This window comes from Gallus gallus, chromosome 3 (assembly GCF_016699485.2).
Source record: "Gallus gallus isolate bGalGal1 chromosome 3, bGalGal1.mat.broiler.GRCg7b, whole genome shotgun sequence".
NCBI lineage: Eukaryota > Metazoa > Chordata > Aves > Galliformes > Phasianidae > Gallus > Gallus gallus.
This window is the reverse complement of record NC_052534.1, coordinates 62,353,935-62,375,100: the sequence shown is the minus strand read 5'-3', so window position 1 is coordinate 62,375,100 and position 21,166 is coordinate 62,353,935. Positions and strand designations below refer to the sequence as shown.

The following is a 21,166-nucleotide window of genomic DNA, read 5'->3' as shown; positions in this document are numbered from 1 at the left end:
GACTGGCATACAAAGTTCAAAGAGCAATAGTCAATGGTACTCTACTTGAAACATTTTTACAAGTAGAATTTGTAAGGATTTTTTAATTATTATTTTATTTTTTAAAGTGCCTCAGTGCTCTGAAGGAGGAGACAGGAAGTATCCTAAATGAATTTGTGGATGACAGCAAATTGGGGGGTGCTAGCAGGGAGGATGGGACAAAATACACCGAAAGGCAAGACTACTATCCAGAGTGGTGTACATCAGTTAAAGTTATGAGCCAATAGGAAACTCATGAAATTCAACAAGAACAAATGCAAAGTCCTTCCCCTGGGATGGACTAAACCTCTGCACTGGTACATAGTGTTTCACAGCTCTGCTGCATATAATCCAGTTAATGGTAGGCTAAACATGAATCAGCAATTGTCTCTGGCAGCAACGAATGCCAGCAGCATACTGGGCTGTAGCAACAACCAGTAGTTTCAGGGAAGTAATCAGTTCCCTTAACATGGCATTTGATGCATTTCACTTGGAGGGAGCACACTCTCTCATCCTCTAGTTCATTCAGCTTTGCTTGCCCTTGTAATGCTGATAAACTTGAAGACGTTCAGAAGGGAGCCACTATGAAGATGAAGATGGCTGGTACTGGAGCATGCATACTGCAAGAACAGGGCAAGGGAACTAGGTTTCTTCAGTCTGAAGAAGAACAGGCTAAGGGGAGACTTAATATACTTCCAGTACCAGGTTAGCTAGAAAATGGAACCAACTGCTTTACAGCAATGTACAACAGGAAAATGAGAGACAACAATCATGAACTGAAACAGAGGAGGTTCTGATTAAATATAAGGAAAAAAAAATAATCACTGTGAAGATAATTAAGCACTAGACCAGAATATTCAGAAGGGCTATAGAGTCTTCATGCGTGGTGGTGATCAAGACCTGGCTGGAAAAAGCCCTAACCATCTTGTCAAATTGAACGATGACTCTGATTTGAAGAGATAGGACTACATGACTTCCTGAGGTCTATTCCAACCTCATTAAGTCTATGATTCTATAATTCAACTCAGTGCAACTACCTTTTGCGTATGGCAACCAAGAGGAACTTACTACATATCTATTTCTCTTAAGAGCTACCTTAGACACTAGAGTCTGAAATCCTCTCCCTTCCAGAAGTAATGGATAAAGTGTAGAAACTGATTAAATGTAAACTCTTACAAATGTAAAACTTAATTCTGTACCACCATCAACAATAATCTTTCAGTCTTTATGAAATAACTATCCAACCCAAACACTGACACGGAAAAGCAAGTTTGATTAAAAATACAACTGAAGTCTCTCTTGCTTTTGTTACTTGTTAGTCCTCCAAAGACACACTGCTCATGAATGGTGCAAGTTTTTGGTACAGTGAAAGGAATTTAAAAAATAAATTATTTTACAAATGCAGTTCATCTCTTCCTTCACAAACTCTCCAGTAAAGTTCTTGTAACAGTTAGCTTCCTGAGACTTTTGATTCCAAAATTTCTTCCACATACAGAAAAACTTGTTCATTTGTAACATTTTCCATTCTAAAGATGTAGGTGAGATCTATTATGGTATTTTTCAAAGGAAAATATAAGATTTTAAAAGTATGTTAAAACTACTGCAAGTTTACTATATCAGTTTGTACCCTCATGGAGAAAATTACTCAAGATACAATTGTAATAAACATATCATACTAGCTGAGGGATGTTTTGATTTTTCAGTGACCTGTACATTTTCTTTATCGTAAAGATATGGGAAAGCATCAAGTCTAAAGTATTAGCTTTCATAAATAAAAGTGAGCAGAGAGACAATTAAAAAAAAAAAATCTTACAGTGAAGAGGTGAGATGCCAACTACCCCAAGAAAATCTGCAAAAGTTTTATTCACATTTAGCATGAAGAAGGACATTAGTACAATTTTAAGATACCTTCATATATTACTTGTAGTGTTCAATAATTATTAGGCTTTAAAAATCATTATGGTAAGAAACTACTTTTCAAAGACATATGCTACAACTAATTTCAAATAGCTAATTGGTAATAAAGTAACTAAATTGTAACGACCTTGAAATTCTCAAAGAGACCATATTACCTGGTCTAAAAGATCTTCAACTTTTTTTTGCCATCCATCCCTGGCTGCATTTTTTTCACGTTCTTTAAGCTGCAATAGTTGAGTCATAGCTGCCTTCTTATCCTCTTCATGCTGAAGCCTAAGCTCTTCACGAAGCTTATTACATTCCTGTCTAAAAGTAAAGGTCAAATAACTAAAATGCGATGAATGAAAAAGAAATAAGAGTTCAGCAACAATTGGAAAAGCTTAGATAATAACAAAAAGCTTTGTTTTGCTTTTCATTTGCCATTACATTTGCACATAATACATACTTTTATTCCTTATATAAGAAATAAATACAAAAATCAATACTTGCCGAAGATTTTCTGTCCATTTAATTTCCAAGTCACGAGCCATTCTGTCAACTTTGAACTTTTCTTCTTCTCTCATGGCAGCAATCATTACCTCGTGCTGTTGTCTCTCCTGATCTAGTTCTCCCTGCAAACACAAACTTCACAATAGAGACTGATCAGCAGCAAAAAAAAAAAAAAAAATATTTCAAACCTTACATTTATATATTTGTAACACAGACTTCAGTTACAATTGGCTTACAAACCTCGGACTATTACTTTTTCAGTAAGTACCTTCTGATTAATGCCTTTATTTCCATTGCATACTTTTGGAACATATTTCCTTTAAAAAGCAATAAAAAGGAATTTTCTCATAAGTCATTTTTGAAGTAATATTTTCCAATACAGCTATAATAAATCACAGAACAATTTGTTAGAAGACTCAAGAGGTCTTCCAGCTCTAATCAGTGCAAGACCAACATCAAAATTTGAGCAGGTCAATCAGGTTTCTTCTCAGTTTTTTTGGTTGCTTTGTTGTTTTTTTTTAAAAAAATCAGCAATTAGTATCTGAATTACAAACTTTGAACAATCTGGATTAGATACAGTTTATGTGTCTTTTTATTTCTCAACTAGCAGGAACACAGTCTGAATACAGAAAAAAACTCAAAAAACTCTTCTATCAATTTCTGCTCAAATTTTACCATTTTAAATTGTATTACATACTACCAAGATTCATGCTTACAAGAATATCTCTCAGCAATGCTTGCTTCATTCATGAGAAGCAAACATGGCCATCTACACGTTAATCATTTTTTTTTCCAAAAGAGAATTTTTCTGTAGTATTTTTTCATTTACAGTTTTAAAGATCTCTTAAGAAAAATGTTTTGCCAGTAAACATTTACATTTACTGCAAATATACGAATATTCATATGCTCCAATAAGTGAAGAGAGAAGAACTTAAAAGAAATAATAAAAAAAAGGAGGAAGTAATAAACTTGTAAGAAGTTGCACATCCAATTACCACAGCTGAAAAAAAAGCACCCATAAAACACACACACAATAAAAAAGAACAACAACAACAAAAAACTAAAACAGAACAATATCCTGCTTCAAGCTCTTTCTTCGAAGAAAATAACACCAGTTATGAAATCAGACTCAGGGATCTTTTTCTTAAATATTTGCTACTCTACTTATAGAATTATAGAATGGCCTGGGTTGAAAAGGACCTCAAAGATCATCTAATTTCAACCCCCCTGCCATGGCAGGGTTGCCAGTCGCTAGACCAGGCTGCCCAGAGCCACATCCAACGTGACCCTCCACAGATGGATGGGACATCCACAACCTCTCTGGGCAAATACTTCAAATGTTTGCTGTGACCTTGTAAATGTTCTTCACTTATTGAGAAAAAAATATAGTTAGTATTAAAGTTGATGAGTTACTAATGGATTAACATAGTTTCAGAACTTTACATTCATATCACAGATTTTCTTCCTTAGAATGTAATAATAATAATCCTCACAGTGTAACCTTACATCTCATTTTATTGTGATTTTAATGAGGAATAGTGTAGGTGAAGATAGCCATACCACCTGGAGTTCAGTTCTTTAGAGTCTGGTGCATTTAAAAAGATTTGTTCAAGCGTGCTAAGTCATGTTTGTTTTACTATTTTCTGAGATTGTCTTGTGGGTGTAGAAGCTCTACACCTTATTTAGACAGTACATAGGCATGGAAAAATAGCTACAGCTTAAATTCTGCTAGAAACAAAAACAAACAGACAAAAACGTCCTCCTCCCTCCTCGTTTTCTCACTGGAAATAAAAGTGGAACTAATTTCTAATTATTACACAGCAGAAGAAATATTGATAAAGATTTAAATGTCTCAGGTGTATAAGATACTACAGTGAGCTGACAAATAGTGGGACTAGTAAGACCTTTTCATCTCTGGAACAAAGGTCAGAAGCCAGACAAGCTACTAAGTTGACAAAATTGATATTTATGCTCAGGCAAATGAGTTGTTTTGTGTAAAGAGGTCACATTTTCTGGATGTAAGCCTGTCATCTTCTAAAGTATCATAGCATATATCTCTAAACTATTCTTAAGGACCTTCTGAAATCTGAGCCCAAAATAAAATCTAACCATTATCTGGGGTAAATGTGGTATGATGCAAGACCTCTAGGGAAAGACAAAACCAACAAACCAACCAAACAAAAAAAAACCAACAAACTTTTCAATTAATTCTATAACTGGAGTCTCATTCTGTGTCTTGTTTAACATCTATTGTCTGGAATAGCAGTGGTTTAACACAATCCTTTTCACATTCTCATGAAATTCTTACATTCACTCAAATCTCTAAAAAATTCGACTCTGGATATATTTTGCACAGGTATACTTCGGCAGCTAGAGTTTATATTAACTACAAAAAAAAAGTGCTACAGTTATATTAACTATAAAAAATGTGTTTGCAGCAATACTTATCAAACATTAGAATTATTCTTTAAAAAAAAGATTTTCAGATTTTTTTTTTATCTCAGCTTCGAATTAAAACAGAAAACTGTCTTTAAATGAAACCATATAAATCTCCTTCAATAATGTATACATTATAACATCTTGCCATTTTAATAAAAGACTGAAATCACTGTAATCGTATTTCACACAATTTATTCTCCAACATTACGGTTACCTCAACATTATACAGTGAATCTGTGGTCTCTCGCAGTCTTGCTCTAGTTAACTCTAGTTCTTTCTGGAGTATTTCCTGAGCTTCTTGAAGACTGGAGATATGTCCTTCTGCAGTACCAAGGCCTTGTTCACTTTTTCGTACAAGATCTTGCAGACGACACACCTACAATATATAATTTTTTAAAAAAGCTAATTACATAGTTACTGTAACAGTCAAGTCAACTTGGTTTCATTTTTGTCTATCAATTTCTAATTCAATTTTTTTTCTTTGCACAGCCTGTCTATTCTAATACCACTCAATCTTTGTGTATTAAAGCTAAATTACTGTAATATACTGTAAGTTAAACAAATTATACAAGGATAAAAGGATTTGAAACATTAAACAAGGAACGAGGTTACACAAAAGTTCTGAATCAGTTTTTTCACTGTGAGAAAGTACAATTTATGCAAATTAAAATCACAAGGAACACTATTTTGAAATATATAAACTTGTGCCAGGATTTATGATTATCTTCAGATTGTCCACAAGTTAGTCCACTTAAAGCTCAACCTAATATCTGTAACGTGATCACAGAGACACAGAATCAAGTTGGAAGTGATCCACAAGGATCATGGAGCTCAATTCCTGACTCCACACAGGACCACCCAAAATTCAAACTCTATGTCTGAGAGCATTGTTCAATCTTCATGAACTCCAGCAGGTTTAAGGCTGTGACAACTACCCTGGGAAGCCTGTGCCCATGCCCAAACAAATTCTGGGGAAGAACCTTTCCCCAGTCCTCAACCTGATCCTCCCCTGATGCAGCTCAACGCCATTCCCTGTCACCAGAGAGCAGAGCTCAGCGCTGCCCCTCTCCTCCCCCTCCGAGGAACTGCAGGCTGCCATAAGGCCTCCTCTTAGCCTCCTCTTCTCGGGGTTGAGCAAACCAAGAGACCTCAGCATCACCTCATACATCTTGCCTGCTAAAGCCTTCACCATCTTTGTAGATCTCCTTTGGATGTTCTCTGATAAAATTATCATTCTTATATTGCAGCCAGAATTTTGGCTTAATCTGTGGTATTGTTTTCCACAGCATTTTCATTTGTTACTATTACTGCTAGTGATCTACGCACAGTATCTGCAATGGTAATAGTAGTTATGCTGTTAGTGATTACTCTAGTCCTCCAAAGTTTGGTGTTAGAAGTTCTTGCACAGAGTGCTGGTGAGAAATCACAGGCTCTGTACAAGGTCCACCGAAGAGTAACTAAGAAATGATACTGAGGCATGTGGAGTCACAACCTGTCATCTTGCACAGAAGAGCCAGTAGACATGTCATATCCCTTGTGTCTCTCAAAGTATGTGATTAAGGTACCATATTCCTAACTACTCATAACAATACTTTCATGTTTGGCTGACTGTTCCTCAGCTCCCCATCTGTAAAACAATACTATACTTTCTTTGCTTTAAGATTAGCAATTAAGCTTGCTTTAGAGACTGTACTAGATATAAAAAAAAAGGGAAAAAGTTTTAAAATGTGCAGGCTGAAAAAATGGAATAATAGCAGGCCCAAAAGACCAAAGAACAACAGCTAAAGGGAATTTAAGATTTTAGAGAAGTAATAGCCTATCACTGTCTTTTTGTTGACATAAGTGTTAAGGTACAACTGTCTTAAAAGACTAACTTTTGGTTTCTGAGTACGAACAAGCAATATTAACTACTGTTTCTGTATGTCAACAAAATTACATGCAATTACTATTAGCTACTTTAAACACACACACACACACACACCCCCCTAGAACTCTCTCCCACTGTAAGCAATCCCATAAAATGTTGAAGAGGGACTACTCCTTTCTTGTCAGCAAGGAATCCCACATTGCTTTGGCATGACAGGTGTTAGAGGAAAAGCTAATATCATTTTAAGCACTTACCTATAGGATCCTTCTCATTATATGCATACTAGTAATTCCCTACAAAGCACTGCTACTTAGAGGAGAATCCCTACATGAAAAACTGCTCCTAAGAGGGCATCTCCTAAGAGATCCCTGGGATACATCATTATGTACTTGGCAGTAGCACATCACTTGCAGTAAAAATTAACAACAGTCCTACAGATCTAAAGGATAAGAAAATCTTATGTAATTATGCCATTCATCAGGTTTGGACCTAGTCCACTAATAACAATGCATTGCTGATGACTATTTAAAATGACCCATACTAACATCACCAGAAATCCTTTTGTATAAAGATGGCCAATACCTAAAAGGAACCAGACTTGCCAAAAGGTCTTGACTGGTCAAAGGTGAAAGGAAGAGAAAATAAAAATAGAAGTAATAAGTAAATGGAAAAACTAAAAAGGTAAAAAAAAAAAATAAAAAGGGAAACTCATCCTAGGACATGAAAAAGTTGGCATCTTGACTTATCAGAACTGTCAAAAAAAATCTCAGGCAAGCATTTAAGATAATACTTTTCTTAAGTAGGTCGATTTTAGGAATTGTCCTAACGAGGCTTGCACTTTCCTCATACTCTGGCTAAGAAAGCTGCTACTAAAAATGTCTGTCAAAAAAAGAAAATGGAATGGCAAAGGTTCAAAACCAGCCTTTTCAGTAAAGAAGCCAGAACCAAGTTAACCTCCACAGAAAGGGATAAATACATACTTACTCTTAAACATAATCTGTAACTTTAAAAACAAAACAAAACAAAAGTGGAAGAAGCAGCAGAAACATAAGAGCTGAGCTAAAGGCATGCTAGACATTTCACTAAAGTTTTTTTCAGGTCTGTGAAGCTGCTTTCAATTGTCAACAGAGAACTAAATCTGTGAAGTACTTGGCTCATGTGTTTCAGATAAATATAGTAAGAAAAAAAACCACATTGCCTCTGTTTACAGAGTGGATTTACAGACCACCCTGAATTTAATTTCTGCACACTTTTTTTCATTCTCCTAACATTCAAAATATACTATATTACATTTATGCTAGCATAAGAATGTGTATGTTATACTATTAAATAGCAGATGGCGCTAATTTCCTATTTTGGTTTATATTAGAGTTGCCTATTCTTCAGCTATGCTTATGTGTTGGTTTTTTGTACTCAGCATGCTGACCTTTTTTCCGAGATGCAACTTTTGAAATGAATGTATGACTGCTTAGCTCACATGTAACAAATGCATTGTATTTCCATCAATTTAAATGTAGGCAAGCATACTGTCAAACAGAGCCAGTGCAGTTCCAGCTTCAATTAGTACATTTTCCAACATCTGAAGTATTGGCAAAGAGAATCACAGCTACCAAGGAGTCCACTGTTTAACGAGGTCTCACAACTGACTTAGCATCACTACTGCTAACTCTGAAGATAATGACTTCCAAAATATATTATATGTACACTTTCAGAAGTTTTCTTCTGAAGAGAGTTTAATGTTTGTACAAGTTGCAAGCCAAAAGAATTAGAAAAACACCTGCTACATGCAGATCTAGTATGGTACAGAATATGTACTACTGCAAAGAAGTACTTAAATTCATGCTTAAATTCAAGTCTGTTTTAAAGCACACAAGAAAATCATGTATGGTCTACTGAACAATGAAGTGAAAACAAGGCAAAAGTTCCAAAGAACAGACTAATGCTTTGATATCGATAGGACGTATTTCAAGGATATTCATCCATTAATCATTAAAAAAACCCCAAACAATTACATAAGAGCTTAAAGAACGGTTTAAACTAGCAGGTTTTAATGTATTTTAAACTCAAAACTAAAAGTGTTTTGAGAATACATTTAACCTAGACTGCATGTATCAATATATTAGTACACTGTAAATAATTTGTCTCCTTATAAGCAAGAATGGCATATAATCTTTTGTTGGAAATACAGGAGATGCTACTCCAAAAGTAACTTGCATAGCTATTGATGGTTACGATGCTGAAAAAAAGCATTTTGTAGTTGAGAATTTGCTCTATCAAACAGCTTTATTGTGCTCTTGGTAGCTGCTGTAGTATCCACTGTAACAAATAGGAGGCAGTACTTTTGAAGAAACCTATGTATGAAGCCAGGGAGTTGACTAAAATTTACTGTGTGCTAATTATTAACCAATATGGCTTTAAACAAAAATATATTTCCCTCCCCCTCTTTCTCTTGACATGCTTTGTGTAGAGATCTAAATATCTAATGAGAAGATAAGCAGAGTTTAGACAAGCAAGGCTGTTCTTGTCAATGTTTTTAATATACTTTTTTTGCTTTGATGTTTTTGGAAAAGACAATTAATCCATCGCTCAGAAGCAGTCAAGTAACTTACCATGCTTGAAGAATATTCCACTTTTAATAGAACTAATGCACTTCACAGACTGAACAGTGTAGTCCTGGCTTTGTACTAGACTCTAAGCATGAACTGAGTACAAGATCATTATTGATTAAATGCAATCTCAAGCACAGAAATGGTAGCTAATACAATTAAGTTGACTCTTGCCTCCTGATTGGCAGAAGTCAGTTTTGTTGTCAGTTCTTCCCTCAGGTTTTCCAGCTGCTGTCGAAGCTGATTCTTGTCATCCTCCAAATGCAGTTTCTCCTTCTCAAACTGCTGCTCTAACTCCTTCAGAAATAAGGATGAAAAAAATATTAAACACACCTGCAGTAAGATTATAAAAAAAGTACATCACATGACAACTCTTCTTCCTGGCATAAGCAATATTCCTTATCTCAAGCAGGAATTGTCATTTTCTTCAAGTGTTAAAACATGAACACTTATGGCCAATTAACATGGAGGTATTAATTTTTCAGTTTGTCATCTAACATCCTTGATTAATCACAAAATAAAGTTATGCAGGACTTCCTTCTCAATTACTACTTTCACTTTGCACATCATTAGAAAAATCATTAAAACTACAGCTACTTACTTTCACAGTTCTGCCTTCTGTCAGCTCTGCAATTAAAATAAATTTTATATAGAATCGAAAGAAATCAGCAATCTTGTTTTCAATTTCAGCTATATGCAAATAATCAGATAGCTCTACAAAACTTGAATGAAAAAAAGTATTAACAGCAGAGTTCTGAAAACAACTCTGTTGGATGAGTTATTTTTCTCTTACGTGGGCTTACACTGTCCATGTCTTTGTTGGAAGCTTTTGGCTGAAAGAAAAATGTAATTTTATTTTTCAGATTTACTTTATTAAAATCAGAATGAATTTTCAGTCACAAGACATTTAGACTGGAGTATGCTATAATTAACAGCTTATTAGGTATTTCAATTGAACATAATACATAACTCATTACACCACCAAGTCATCTTGTAGACGATTAAGGTTGCCAAGTAAGGTGCTCCAGAGCCAGGTAATACAAGACTCTAAGGTAAGAATCTATGCCACTACTGGCTCAACCACTTCGCACCATCTGAGACCACCTGTTTCTCTAGTGAATTACTCAAAACCCCCAAAATGTGATTCAGAACATATATTTCACAGAGGAGACAGTACAGTGATTAAGATTTATTGAGATCTAGACCCTGACATCCCTACGTAAGTTAACTTCCCCTGACCAGAATCAAGTTTCACAATTCTCACATTTATAGTTAAAATAGAGAACACATCTAACTTAATGACTTAAGAACAACTATTTTTTGATGACTTCTGTTTTACTGTCTACGTTACTTTTACTAACTAATTCTTCAAAACAATGTTTTGTAAGGTAGCCAAGACATAATGAAGTAAATTAATAAAAACATCATTGATGCAAACGTGTTCTACAATAACATCAAAAGTTCAAATATTTTAATCAGTCATATGGAAAGACTATTACATACTGAAAGCTAATTTAATTACAAAAGGCAAGAGTGTCGCAGTGTCCCTCAGTAAATTACCTTCCCTAAGCATCAGTGACTACAGCAAAAACATTTTGCTCTTATCCCAAAAGGCCAATTCTATGACAGCAGCAAGCCTTTCAGTTTCAAGATGCTGAAAAACTGATCTTGCGTGATATATCAACCATTCATGGGCCACAAGAACTGGAAAAACACACCTATTAAATTAGAAAGTAGTAGTCTTCATTACAAAACAACTTGTTTTGAGTTGAGAATTCTTCTCTTTTATAAAGAGAAGAGCATGAGTTTTCTGTTGTTGTTTTGTAAGATATATGTTACTTTAAAAAAGGCTGAGCACTTTCTTCAGAATGGTTCAGCAAATCTGCAGATAAAATTTGCCATTCAACAAAATGATGCACTACAGGGCTCAAATTATACCATCTGTATTTTTTGAATTTATTTGATTATTCAAAGAAAACAAACCTACCATCTGCAGTTTTTTCTTATCCTTATTAGCATTGCTGTGTGCAGCCTCGATTGCAGTATGGTGTTTCCATGCCAGTTCTTCTAAAGTTTTTGAATGAGCCTCTTTCAACTGTGCAGCCTCTCCTTCTAATCTTGCTTGCAGTTTTACCAATTCCTTCTCATAATATTCACGCTGCGTCTCCCTTGCTTCATTTACTTTCTATAAAAGACAGAGGAAAAAAAAAATCATTTGTATTCAAGGGTAACAAAATCCCATCACAGTGCAAAGAGAAATGTAGGGGGAAACTAAGAGGAAATACATAAAACTTTACTGATAATGCAAATCTACAAAAAACTTTCACATACAGAAAACTGTGCAAACACTAAACACTTATTCATTCAGTAAGCAAGCAAAGAAGCAGTTTAAGTATATCCAGGCAAAACAATAATATCTGTATTAAAATTTGGGTTTTGTACTGTTCAATCTGAAGAAAGAGCAATCAGGTATCAAGTCTGCAGAAAATTCTTCAGAGAATCTTTTTTAAGTTGTTATTTAACCACTTCACCTTTCTCTCTAAAAGACACTTCTGATATTAGGTATCTGTGCTTATCATAGTAAGTAAAATGATGATGTTTTTAAGATATCTGAAGGAATATGAACAGTATCTAACCTAACTTCCCTCTTTTCTCACTTTACAGTCTGCATTAGTTATTCTATGTTGCAAAATGAGGTACACTTGGAACAAACTAATAGTGGTCCAAACCAGGTCAAACTTAAAAACTAAAACATAATCACTTTTTCCTTATAAATGTAAGTCTTCTGCTTTTATTCAGCTGAATAAAATAAGTTGTCTAACCTTCTCCAAGGCCAGAATCTGTTGCCTTTGTCGCTCATCCAGACTCTGTGTTTTGCTTTGCAGTAAGTTTCTTTCCTCTTCCAGCTGGGACAGTTTTTCTTTTAACCTTGACTTTTCTGATTCCAAATCTCTGATTGTAACTTCTTGTGTCATTTGGGTAGCTTGAAGCATTCCAATGTGACCTAAAAACAAAACTCTTTAAAACCCTCATGTCATTGGTCTTGTAAATGAAGTACACATTCATACACTAATTATTTCTAGAAAAACTTTAGTGGAAATTTTCATGTGGATCTCCATGATCTTCACTGCAATGCTTACCTTCCCCTCCATTTTACTCTTTTATTTTTATAGTTAAAACATCCAACAATTGCAGAGGCTTTGGTGCTGGGGCTCTTTTAGTTTCAGTTTCTCTGCTTCAAAGTTGTATACTGATTCCAAGAGAACACAGAAGTAGGTAGGACTAAGAACATGCACAATCAGTCCCAAAGAACGAACCCCACCTAAAACCACATATTTTTACCCCAAAATAAGCTACCCCAAAATAAGCTACATAAAAGAAAACAAAACACTGAAGTCCAGTGGCAAAGATGTGTTATCAAACTCACAATTTAATCAGCACGTGAGTTATAGCACCTAAGCAACGTAGAAGTTACAGAATTCCACTTTGTTCATTTTGCTGTGAGGCTATGGCTAAAGATTCAATAGAACTCATTCTTGCTATAGAAAGGCATGACTTAAATCTTTGCAGGTCAGAGGCTTGCTTTTGATGCTTTTTTTTTTTTTTTTTGGAGGATCAGAGACACATTTGAAAGCTATGATTTAGATCATCTTAACAGGAAACCTATTCCTTTTAGCTATTTACATCCAGAAGGACCTTGCAGTTTTTGGGTCTCAGATGGCCTCTATACTGTCAAAATATAAAACCTAACCTATTCCAAGTACTTACATATATAGTGCGTATGTCCTAGGCGTTTGCTGTCTGGAGAGCTTCATACAGTTAGCCCCATCTGTAGAACTGCCTCATTATTTGAGGGACAGAAATAAAGCCTTGATACAGGCCAAATTTATGCACAACATTCAAGGGCTAGGCCACATGTAGCCATTTGTAATAGTAACTTTACAGTATTTGCAAGTTAATGCTGTAAAGTATTTTCTGTCTCTATGAGCAATTGGTCCAGTCTGGCAACATCCTAGGCCTCAAAAGGAGGTGATCTTATCCAAACCAACTCTTGGAAAGGGCCTGCTGCTTTTGCTAACTTCTGGAAAATAATCAGATGTTTCTATGATTGCTCTAGTTGAATAAGGCCAAAGATAAGCCAAGAGCTTATTTTTAGTTCAAGTCCATGCCCAATTACTTAACAGTTTGCTACACATATAATATTAATAAGGTAAAATCCACACATGTACAGTCAAGTCTTAAACCGTTTTATATGTCATTCCATATGTTAATAAGCACAGAGAAGTCAAGAAAACAGCTATACAGAAAATCCTAACAAATTTATTAAACAGTAAACTGCATATCTTCTGAATGCAGGAGTAAAGCAAAGTACCACTGCCTCAGCGAAAGCAAAAAGCAAATGAAAAGGATAGAGAAACAGGAATAATGTTTTGGTGATTATATAAAGCATATGTAGAAGCATATTATACAAGTATAGTGTCATGAAATCATGACATATAGTTAATGCAAGATGATTCAAGGGCTAGAAGATATATACAGAGCACACAAAGTAAAACATTGGACTTGTGTACAAATTACACAAAAAAAAAAAACCTAAGTGCAAACTATGCAATATCAAAACAGTTAATAAAACTTGTCAGAAATGTGATTTAGTGGAGGGTTGTTAGACTTAGGGTAGTATGGTTAGGTTGCAGTAGGACTTGATGGTCTTTAAGGTCTTTTCCACCCTGAGCAATTCTATGATTATATGAAGAGCATTAAACAGCCCTTAGGAATGCTAAACCTCCACAAGCTTCAAGGAAAAAAGAAATGCTAGAATTAATAGATGAAGATCATTTTTTAGATTATATTACTAACATACATACTGGCTTTGAGAACAAGATCAGTGGCCTGCTGTTGTAAGCGTTCTCTGGCAGCTGCTAGCTCACTTTCCACTTCTTTATGTTTGCTTAGCAATGACATCTCCTCCTCCTTCACGTCATCTAGCTGTTTTTGAAGAACCTATAGGAAACATGGTATAATGTCTAACTATATAGAATAACATTGAAATGAGCATTAGGTGAAAATGTACAGAAAAGATCTGCCAGCAAACAAATTTTATTTTAACACAAGCTGAAATCTTGTAATATTACCGTCATATTCATGATGTGCGTTTCCAAAAACATAGAAGATATATGGCATGACAAGGAAGCATAAAGCAAAGTGCAGTAATATTCAAAAGTGTATATGAAAAATAAACACAGCACATGAATTTTCAGGATCCATTTGAGAAACCTGGTTTCTGATACCTCAGCATTCTTCAAACTGAAGAATACATTACATGTTTACAGCAGTTTTCAATCTGCTTAATTAAACAGAGTTGGAAATGGACTTTTGGAAGACTCTTGGGTGGCTGGAAAAAAGACAATCCTGTATTCATTTTCTGACACAGGAAGAAGGGAGTCTTCTTTTACCTATAGCCATTACACAAGGTGACAGCAAAACAGTCCAAAGGATTGGCTGGAATTAGATTATAAATAGGAAAAGTTGATGGTATATCTCAGCTCAAACCAATGAAGTCCTGGATACTTCCAGAATTACTATAACCAGCATATTTAAGATACTGGGAAACATGAGAGTTACTAAAACTGCCAAAAGTGAGATATTTAAGCTCCTCCACAGTGATCTTTATACCTCAGCATAGTTAAAAAAGATGAGTAATATTTCACAGGAACTTTTCCTTTAAGGACAACATACATAGTCCTGTCTCTCTGCTGACCAAAAGACCTGTCTTTGTATGTTGGGGATGTCTTGCCCTTCTTTATGGACAAGAAACATTAGTATTGAACAGCAACTTCAGATTCAAAATTACTCTGAAAACATATGTAGCATTTCAGTTACTGTCTGTAAAAACATCATGGAAGGTTCTTTTTATTATAAAGCTAACAATGCTAACATCCAGAAAGTTTGTTTTTTTTTTTCTTCTCAAAAACCTACTGTTCTTAACACTCTGGATGCTTTGGCCAGATAGTCAGCAATGATCTCTACCATCACAGCTGCACCGAATACAGAATATTCATCCTACTTATAGTTCGTTCTACTAGATTTCTGTAAAATATTTTTGGCTGTTTCTCAACTTTTTCTCAGCTTTTCTAGCAAGTGTTTCAATTTATCAGCATAACAACTCACATTATCAGTCACCAGCATCCTCCTTCCCACTCTGAATCTTTTGTTTTGGGAGGCATGGATGAATTTACATGAAGAACTAAGGAAGACATACTTGTGCAAGACTTTTTTTTTCTGTTCCCTAAGTGGTAATGTCTTTGAATATCCTGTCCAGTATACTGCACTTTGGGTAATACGACTGGAACAACCAACTTCTGTTTGTATGTAGTGGAAAGCAAGTCACTTTGCTTGTATAAGGAGAACAAAACTTTCCCACGATTGGGCTTTCTGGAGTCTACTGGAATATAAACAAATATATATTAATTCAGTCTGGGAAAATTAAATAATATAAATAAAATATCTAGAGTGGATGAAAAACAATTATGAGTAGCAGAAAATTCAGTTTTCATGTTCCAATCATCTCAATGTAACAGTCTGGCAGCCTAAACTGGAAAAGGGAAGAAATAAATGAACTCATTTTTGGAACAACATATGATCAACCTCACCTGAACATTGTTTTCTGCTGTACTAAGAGCCACCTGAAGTTTTTGGCATTTTTCCCGTAGACTGGCAGCTTCATCCTGGACCATTTGCAATTCAGTTTTAAGTTTTCCCAGATTCTTCCGTAAAATACTTTCTTGGTTTTGAAACTCTTTCCTTAGCTCCACCTCTTTTTCTTTGCAAGCATGCAGACTTTCAGCTGTAAAAAGCTGGGATCTTTTCAATGAATCAAGTTCGTGTTCATAGAAGGACTGTGCTTTGCTGAGTTTACCTTCATAATCCTCAATGAGTTTTTTTCTTTCCAGTCTCAATTCCTCAACTTTATTATTCAAGTCTTCAAGCTCCAGTCTGTGCAGTTCCTCTAGCTTTTCTTGTCCCTTACTCAAGGTTGCATTCTGATTCTGTTGAGTCTTCAGAAGCTCTTGAATCTCAAGCCTATGCGCAGCTCTTAAGTCCTCCAGAGCTGAACGCTTGTCCTTTTCATATTGCACTTGCAACTGTATGAAACTTCGTAGCCTTTCCTCAAATTTCTTTCTAATCTCTTCTACTTCTCTTGACATGGTCACTACACGTTGGACATGCTGGGCTTCTGCACAAAGCTGCATGTCTTCAACTCTATCCTTATATGCTTCAAATTCTGTCAAGGCCTGATGTTTCATTTTTTTATGATCCTCTAGTGACTCCTCCAAAACCTGGATCTTTCTCTTAAGATCCATTTCTTCTGCAACTTTGCTTTTGTATTGCAAGATCTTCTCCCTTGTCTCTGCAAGAATTTGTTGAATTTCTTCTTCATGGGCATCCTTAAGGGCTTGGATAGCAGCTTCATGTTCATCATTTTTAGTGTTCAAAGCATATATTACCTACAAATAAGAAACAATAATATACTCAGAAAAGGCATTCTGACTAACTGCTAAATAAAAAATAAAATTAAAAGCACCCTAGGCACTTTGCTACTTTGACAATCTGGCATGTTTTCCTGATACAAGTGAAACACCAAATGTTCTTATGAATTTGAATGCATAAATTCTGTATTAGACACTACAATCTTACACATTTTGTGGAACAGGCTTTCTACAGTTTGCAATCTATAATTTTGCTGATTAAAAGTTTGCCTTTATATACTTGTGGTTGCTGTAAATTCCAGTGGTGAAAAAAGCACATTATACATATGAAAAACAAAACATAAAATTTGAACAGAAGTTTTCTGACAGAAAATACACACACAAAACAATATATGCTCCAATTTCTTTTCCTGCAGTAATAAAGTCCAAACCTTAAATTCCTCCTTTTGAACTGCTAACTATTCTTAACTATTCTGTTCTACACATATCTAAAACACCAACACTGGTTGCTTTGGTTTACAGACCAATAGGCTGCCCAGATACAAGTTACTTTTAGACAGCTTATCTATTATACAACCTGTGTATCCAAATCTCCTAAGATCTAACATTTCTAGCTACATAAGCTTGCTAACCTTCCAGCTAGTCAGTCACAGAAAAGGGAAACAGCAGCTTGGGGAACCAAGGAAGCTAAGCAGCTGAAGTTTGTTGTGAAGCCAGCAAAACTACTCAACACTGGGTGAAAGTTTTAGAGTAACCACATATATCTCATGAGATCTATCAATTGCACAACATTGTAATTCAAAATAAAAAAGTCAGCTCTCGCAAACATACAGATGTGTGCGCATGCTTACAAATTCATCAGCGATGAAACTATTCATACTGTAAAAAATACAATGAGATTGTCAGTTAAAGGTCTTAATACCTTTTATACAAAACAGTAGCATAACTAATAAGAGTCTAATGAAATACTATGTGATTCAGACCACAGAACTACAATAGCATTAGTAACAAAACCAGTAATGACCTTTTTATGCCAAGAATCAAGCACTGATTAGCTCTACCACATGTAGTATAACTAAGGAAATCTTTTTCTGCATTAGCATTGGTGCCTTGCACCAACACAGAATACAAACAACACCATTTGAAACTGTGGCTGAAAGACATTTGACTATTTGGCTAAGAAAAATTTTCAGCTACAAACCAGATATTATATTTTTACATGGCCAGTTTCACTTGGGTCATCTGCTCCGGCCATCAACTTGATAGAATTCAAGTCACGATAGAATGAATGTTTTTCCAATTAAAAATACATAATTCACCTCTTAATACTAGTATTAGGTGCCAAATAAATTTTGCAGCACAGAGAATATAAAAACAAATGAGTCATTTATTCTTTTGAAGTTAACATGGAAATAGGAACTGATACCTTTTAGAAAAACAACAAACTAACATGTCTTGCACAAACAAATCTTGTATCTCTGGTAAACCTTCATTTCAGACTCAACAAATGGACCCCTGAGACAGAGCAGTACATTTAGTCTCATCCAGCTTGTTCTCAGTATACACTTTGGTGCTGCTGCCAGTGCATGCTGATGCTTCAGCCACCGCTTTGAAACACCCCAAGACTGTTCCTCTCTTCAATAAGCTGCAACAAAACTACAATGCCAACAACAAATTGTTCATGCATAACTTATTAATGATTTGGAACACACAGACCAACAAGTCTGATCTACTCAATCAGTAGGTAAAAGAGAACTGAGCTGTTCAACACAGAAACTATTATGATATGCTGGGAAACAATAACAAGACTTTCCTAAGGACAAGTCATTACCTACAGATAAAAGTAGGATACAAATAGAAAAGTTGAAGTCATTATTACTAGTCATGCACCAAACTCCATCAGATAAACTCCGAAGCTTTTTCCATATAATAATTGAAGTTACATTTTTAATGACATATTTTTCTTTAATTGTAATCAAGAGACAACCCTGCTCAAAGCATTCAACGGAGAAACCCAAGTTATTGCTAAATCTAACACACAGACACACACACACCACTTTCCCCTTTTTTAAAAAAATCATAATATGTATGTCCCTCCCCACCAAAACCTATGCATGTCCATATCTTCTTTATTTTTACTTTTCTTAAATAAATAAATAAAATTCTTTTAACTACAAAGAGTTTTTGTTCCCTAGGAAAAATACTGTAAATGCAGATGCTTTGTCAGTTCAGTTCTTTGTGTTGCTGGCAGCGTAACAAGACTCCTTAAGCCCAGAACTTCAGGCCAGGATTGCTTGGACACCACTGAAATAATGAAAGAAAGAGCATTTGTTCATTAGTCATCTGGTCTACTGCAAGCCCTCATAATTGCTGGGCCAGCACATTAGGTGCACAATATGACAAACAGGGAAGCAACATATAGAGTCTGCAGCTGTAGCATCTCCCTCCAACAGCATCTCTCCAAAAAAGCTAGTCCAACTACACCAGTCTGACTGCACTGAAATCCAAATAGGGCAAGAACATGAAATCCTTCCCCGGCCCTCAAAATGTACTCCAGCTGAAAATTAAGTTCTTAGACTAAAAACAAACCAAAGTCTTAAAAAAAAAAAAAAAAAAAAAGATTATTTCCCTGTTTTATCATTCAAGCCTTCATTAGTTCATTACTTTCAATATAAATCAAGGCTAAAATTTTATTACACTGTTTCACCTTCAAACCTAACTCTACATTAAGCCTTACCATCCCAAGCGTCATGATTACAACCATTTAGTTTTCACTACATACTCATCATGAAAAGCTCTTTTTTTTTTGTTTTGTTTTAATTTATCTATGTATGGTCTAGCTGAAACCACATCATTTTTAAATAACTAAGCATGCAATAAACAAGTCTTGCCCTTTCATTTAAATATTTTTTGTGGAAATGCTCACTAATATTGGTATCTGAAGCTAGAATTATCTTAACTAGTCAGAATAACATTCATTTTTATTTTTTCTTTTGAGGTGGGGGAGGGTAATCAGGAGTGGAAGAGTCAGGACAACGACTGGGGAAATAAATACAAAGAACAAAATGATCAAAGAATATTTTAATTGTAACAGTTTGCTAGATCTGCACTATTACAGTATTTCATTCTACATTAATTGCAAGATGTTAAATCCTATTGTTCCAGAGATTAATCATACAAAGGTATGTAAGTAAATGTGTTCAGAGTTTCTCACCAAGGTCAGACAAAGAAGGATGTTCATCAGGCACTCAAGTTTTGGGCATCAACAACTATCCTAAGCAGCAAACAAAATCTCTAAGAGCTGATATGATATCGAATGATTAAAAGGAAAAAATCAAGAATTCTAATTTCTTCAGCAAATGGTGCTGCTTGGGTTTTTTTTTTTTTTTTTTTTTTTTTAATGTAGCAGTTAAGAAAGTCCTGAAGATCTTAAATCAGGGAACACTTCTAAGCATGCTTGCAAGAATTTGTTACTTTTTAATATATTTTTAAGTGGAGACATTTGCGTGCAACTTCATGTTAAATAATTAGCTCAAGGCCTCTTTCCTTGAGGCACACAGGTCTGTATGATGCACATGTCAGTTTACATATACATTCAGTCCCTCAAATGAAATTGCCCAGTTCTGACTACTACTGTAAAAATCTATTTTTTTAATAAAAAGGAAACAAAAAAAAATCTAAAATGGTGGCATACTGCGAAATAATCCATCAGCTTACAGAAGATTTGAGAATGATCCAAGTAAGCTATATACAAAGAATATATTCATAGAATATCAAGAAATTACTGTGAAGCACTTTTAAAGACTATTCTATGGACAATCCAGATTCCAAAACATTTTTTTCTTCTGTAGAATTATGAATGTTACCTTAACTTTAAGAGACAGTATAGAAAAAAAATTACTTTGTAGAGTAAAACATTTTACTGAGACAATAAACTTGCTCAGGTCTAATTACTTTTTCAAAGTTTCAAGCTTAGCCAGCAAATAAGTAAACAATGTACATGTATTTAATTGCACTCTTTATATATACATACATATATATATGATTATATATACACACACACATTAAGTGCAAGTATCTCTAGTAATTGATGCACTCCTCTTCCCCTACCACAGTCAGGAAAGGTTCTAATAAGTAGGAAAGATTTTGATACCTAGCTTTCCCTTCTCGTTTACTTTTAGGAAGTTCTTTCCCTAAATATAACCTATATTTAAAGAGGATGTTTCCTATCTATAGCTTAAGGGTTAGAAAGACTGTATAATACATCTTCAAAAAGAAAACCTCTTCTGTTAAAGTGTAAAGGTTATTTATGATAAGGAACATTAAATACAAGCAAGCTCAAT

General features: G+C 34.9%; 1 protein-coding gene across 2 annotated transcripts in view; it reads right to left on the bottom strand.

The window, feature by feature from the left end:
- Positions 1–21,166, bottom strand: part of FAM184A (family with sequence similarity 184 member A) — a 63,236-nt gene that overhangs the window by 28,772 nt on the left and 13,298 nt on the right. For both annotated transcript variants that reach the window (XM_004940268.5, XM_040698630.2), the window contains exons 2-9: positions 15,987–16,841; positions 14,202–14,337; positions 12,159–12,340; positions 11,324–11,521; positions 9,511–9,633; positions 5,078–5,239; positions 2,425–2,546; positions 2,091–2,241 (exon numbers count right to left, since the gene is read on the bottom strand). In XM_004940268.5, the coding sequence (XP_004940325.1) occupies positions 2,091–2,241; positions 2,425–2,546; positions 5,078–5,239; positions 9,511–9,633; positions 11,324–11,521; positions 12,159–12,340; positions 14,202–14,337; positions 15,987–16,841 (1,929 nt within the window). The remainder of the gene's footprint in view (positions 1–2,090; positions 2,242–2,424; positions 2,547–5,077; positions 5,240–9,510; positions 9,634–11,323; positions 11,522–12,158; positions 12,341–14,201; positions 14,338–15,986; positions 16,842–21,166) is intronic.